The sequence below is a fragment of the Rutidosis leptorrhynchoides genome, chromosome 5 (genome assembly GCF_046630445.1).
Source record: "Rutidosis leptorrhynchoides isolate AG116_Rl617_1_P2 chromosome 5, CSIRO_AGI_Rlap_v1, whole genome shotgun sequence".
NCBI lineage: Eukaryota > Viridiplantae > Streptophyta > Magnoliopsida > Asterales > Asteraceae > Rutidosis > Rutidosis leptorrhynchoides.
The window spans coordinates 141,405,626-141,409,564 of record NC_092337.1 but is presented as its reverse complement, the minus strand read 5'-3'; the positions used below and the strand labels follow the sequence as shown (position 1 = coordinate 141,409,564).

General features: G+C 33.2%; 1 protein-coding gene across 1 annotated transcript; it reads right to left on the bottom strand.

The window, feature by feature from the left end:
* Positions 1-1,951: 1,951 nt before the first annotated feature.
* LOC139849059 (1-aminocyclopropane-1-carboxylate synthase 3-like) lies at positions 1,952-3,738 on the bottom strand. Its single transcript, XM_071838734.1, has 3 exons — positions 3,463-3,738; positions 3,027-3,187; positions 1,952-2,936 (listed from the first exon to the last, which is right to left on the bottom strand). The coding sequence occupies exons 1-3, from the start codon at positions 3,736-3,738 to the stop codon at positions 1,952-1,954; spliced, it is 1,422 nt and encodes a 473-aa protein (XP_071694835.1).
* Between the last annotated feature and the right edge of the window lie 201 nt (positions 3,739-3,939).

The window sequence follows — 3,939 nt, the reverse complement described above, 5'->3', positions numbered from 1 at the left end:
TAGTAGAAGAAATGTTTTTTGCTTAGTCCCACATCGGTGGATGGAAAGAGTGGGAAGTAATCTCTTTGGTTATGAAAGGAGCTTATGAGATTACTTCCAAATTGCACAAATCAATACACTTTAAGTATTTGATTATTTCTTTCTTTCTTACCCTTGTTTGAGAGTTGTATTAGTTAAATATTTTGGAGAGTGTAGTTGGCTTAAGAGTGTCGTCTATATCATTGTAACAATTTGTGATATAGTGTATTTCTCTCTTTGAGAGCCGGTGGTTTTTCTCCTGTTTTGGAGTTTTCACGTTAAATCTTGTGTTGTGTATTGTTCTTATTTCTTTACTATTATTGTTGGGCTGGGTGGTGGGAATTAGTGAGACCGTAATTTCCCAACAAAAACATTAAGTCAATGTTAAAAATAAAAGACTTTTTAAGTTAAAACATGACAACAGATTTGAGAAGAAGCAGTATATAATATAATAACTAATTGAACCATTAATTAATATTTATATTTTTAAAACCGAATCCAGTACCATTGAAATTGAACTGCAAGTTGAAAATAAATCGAGTCGCACGGATTAATACTCGTCGAATGTTTTAGAGAATGAAGTTGCTGTACCAATTATTATATTATTTGTGTTATGGTCGGCACTAAAAAATGTTGTTAGTAAAACTCATTAATTAATCGTACAACTGAAATACCGTTAACGCGCTTTGCCTCCGTTGGAAGAAACAAAAAGATGTAGAAGTCGGTTGAACAAATTACTAACATTATTGCCACAATTATATGATGATCATTTTTATAATAAGAGAAAGACCCGTCGGCCGACTACCGCACCGCACATATCAGCAACTGTAGCCGTAAATAACGGCGCTTGATTCTTTGATTACGACATCGCATATGAAACGGTACCGAATTGAATTAGAGTATCATCTAATTATTATCTTTGACCAATCATTTTTTACACACATTCTCAAACTGTAACCACCTAATTACGAAAGGGAGATGGCTTATTTTTTTTTTTTAATTGTTATTATTATTATTTTTTGAAAGGCAAGTTATTGGCCTAGCGGTATAAAGTCCTTTTTTTTTTTTTGAAAGACAAACTCACACACACCATTAACACGAATATTTACAACCACGAATATGTTCCAAGTGGAACTTGAACCCTCAACCTCTTGGTTGGAGGGCCACCACGATACCGCTGGGCCAAATGCCCTTTGGTATAAAGTCCTTTTTTACAACGATGGATATGATAATAGTGAATCAGTGATCGATGGATATATGTAAACATATATTATATATATACATGTATGTATAAAGTGTATGTCATGGATTTTTGTCAAGATAATAAAGTGATGTAAAGTTGTGAGACAAAATTAGAGAACTTTCAAAGAAAAATGTCAAAAAAAAAAAAAAAAAAAAAAAATAAAAAAAATTCAAAACAAATTTAAGGGTAATTTTATCAGGATATAAAGATTAGCGAGTAGAAATGATATAATAAAAATCAAAGCTAGCCAAATAAGCGGCATAACCAAATATCTAAACTAACGGTGCTACCAATGGGTAAAAACACAATTGATATTATGTAATTATGTAATTAAGAGCATAAATCCATTATGTAATTATGTTTATTAAGATTAAGATTAAGTTTTAACTAGTAAATCATATTCATATTAAGATATATGAATAAAGCAAATTCTTTTGAACAATTCTGAAACCGGGTTACATCATGATCTCTCATTGATATTACACAGCAAAAGAAACATATGACACTTCGAATCCATAAAGATTGAGTGCACTACTCTTTCTTCAACACGACTAGGAATCTCACCCAAAAAGATAATAAAAATAAATAAATAAAAATACATCAATATACATGAAATATATATATTGAAAAAATAACAAAATAATCAAACGTATATTTTGATCATCAGTCAGTTAATCAAATGTCACTCCACTAACGTTCATCGGTGGCAATAAGTTCCCTTTGAAACGATAGTTCAAAAACCCATTTAGGTAGTGACTTTGTTCTTCTTGATGCATTTCTGTTTAATAACTGCTGATGACGACTTTGACTATTTTTCTTGACCGTTGACTCTACAAACGTTATCACACGTTGCATGGCAAGAACTAGAATCTCTTCTGACATATTTGCAAAACAAACTCTAAACCAACCCGGTTCACTACAATGACATGATGAACCGGGTGAAATATTCAACCCGACTTCATAAACAATCTTTTTCCAAAGCTCAATTTCACCTTCAAATGTTTTTGAACTTAATAAATGTCTCATGTCCACCCAACAAAATAAACCAGCATTACTTTGAAGACATCGAATCCCGGATTTTTGTAAACCTTGGACCAACATTTCATGTCTTTCTTTCAATCTTCTACGATTCTCCGAAAGATACATTTTTGTGAACTTATTGTCCGAAAGAATTTCGGACAATAAGTATTGTGTTTGCGACGATATCAAACCAAAACTTGACATTTTCGTCGCACCAGACACAACGAGTTCATCGTTGGAGTAAATGGCGCCAATTCTAAAACCCGGGAGCCCGAGATCTTTAGAGAGACTATACACAATGTGAACTCTTTTCGCTATTTCGGTGTTTACGAGGTTTCGGTTTTTTAGTACATCCATGATGCTAATAAAGCTTGGAGAGTTAAAAACTGTACCTGAGTAAATTTCGTCACTAATGAGGTGGATGTTTTTTGTGGAGATAAAGTTGACAAGGAGATCGAGTTCATGCAAGCTTAAAGATGTGCCTAAAGGGTTAGAAGGATTTGTGACCAAAATACCCTTGACTTTAAGGTTTTGTTTTTCGGCTTGTTTGTAAGCTTCTTCAAGGGCTGATTTGGTAATTCTGAAACCATTTAAGCTTGAGCATTGAATTGGTACTATTTCTGCTCCGGTTCTCCATTTGAGATCTCTATCAAACCTATAAAATGTAAATATGTTCGATCAGAATCATATTTTAATGTATTAGAGTGGCTTTGCTAACACGATTCAGATTAAATTATCAACTTACCCCGGATAATATGGTGTTGGAATGAGGAAAGCATCGCCAGGATTAGCGAGACAAAACATTAGCGTTTCATTAGCCGAGGTTGCTCCTGCGGTTAGTACAAGGTTGTTTGGGTTGAAAGTAACCGTGTTTCCTCTTATATCCGACATGAATCGCACTAAAGCCTGTAAAAAGCATGAAATTATATTATTAATCAATAGATTTTTCTAATGAAAAACATTTATAGAGAATTAAATTAATGTTTAAACTAGTGGTACATTGAATTGGTTGCAGGTAATTTATTTTCAGAGAGTACATGGTTAGTTTCAATGTACAATCAAAAGAATATTGTCATTAGAGAGTTCTTAATTAATTACCAAATATAGGAAAAAGACACCAAGCATTGGTTTCATTTAGAAAATAAATATATTAAATGTTATTATAATAAATGAAAGCTTACATTTTTAAAAGCAGGAAGGCCATGGTAATCTTGAAAGAGGGCAAGTTCTTTAAAAATAGATTGGTCATTGTGGTTCTTGAAAGCTGCTGGTTGTGGGTTATTTTGTAGCCATGATTCAAGGAGATCGAAAGAGAGTTGATTTTCGGCGAGACCCATTTGGATGATGCCATTTGGATTTTTGATCTCATCATAAGGATTCTTCTCGTACGCTTCCCATCCTATGAAGTACGAGGAATCTTGTCCGTGAGAGTTGCATGTTATTTTTGCTGACAACATGGTTTTTTTGGTTAAGAATAATATGATATGATGGAGATAGTGAAATAAGGATCGGGAGATTTGTTGGAGGGATATATGAAGAAAATGAGATGAGTTGATAAATGGGAGTGAGTGATTATGTTGGTGTGTTTGTAAGGAATATATATAGAAAGAAGGAAGGATCCGAGTTGTAAAGAGCTTGAATGCCAATTGCCAAGTCGG

Excerpts from the sequence above, each read along its gene's own strand:
- LOC139849059 (XM_071838734.1), bottom strand. The coding sequence starts at position 3,738 with ATGTTGTCAGCAAAAATAACATGCAACTCTCACGGACAAGATTCCTCG. Across the intron at positions 3,188-3,462 it reads GCCTTCCTGCTTTTAAAAAT|GCTTTAGTGCGATTCATGTC; the intron begins GTAAGCTTTCAT and ends TGCTTTTTACAG. Across the intron at positions 2,937-3,026 it reads CCAACACCATATTATCCGGG|GTTTGATAGAGATCTCAAAT; the intron begins GTAAGTTGATAA and ends TACATTTTATAG.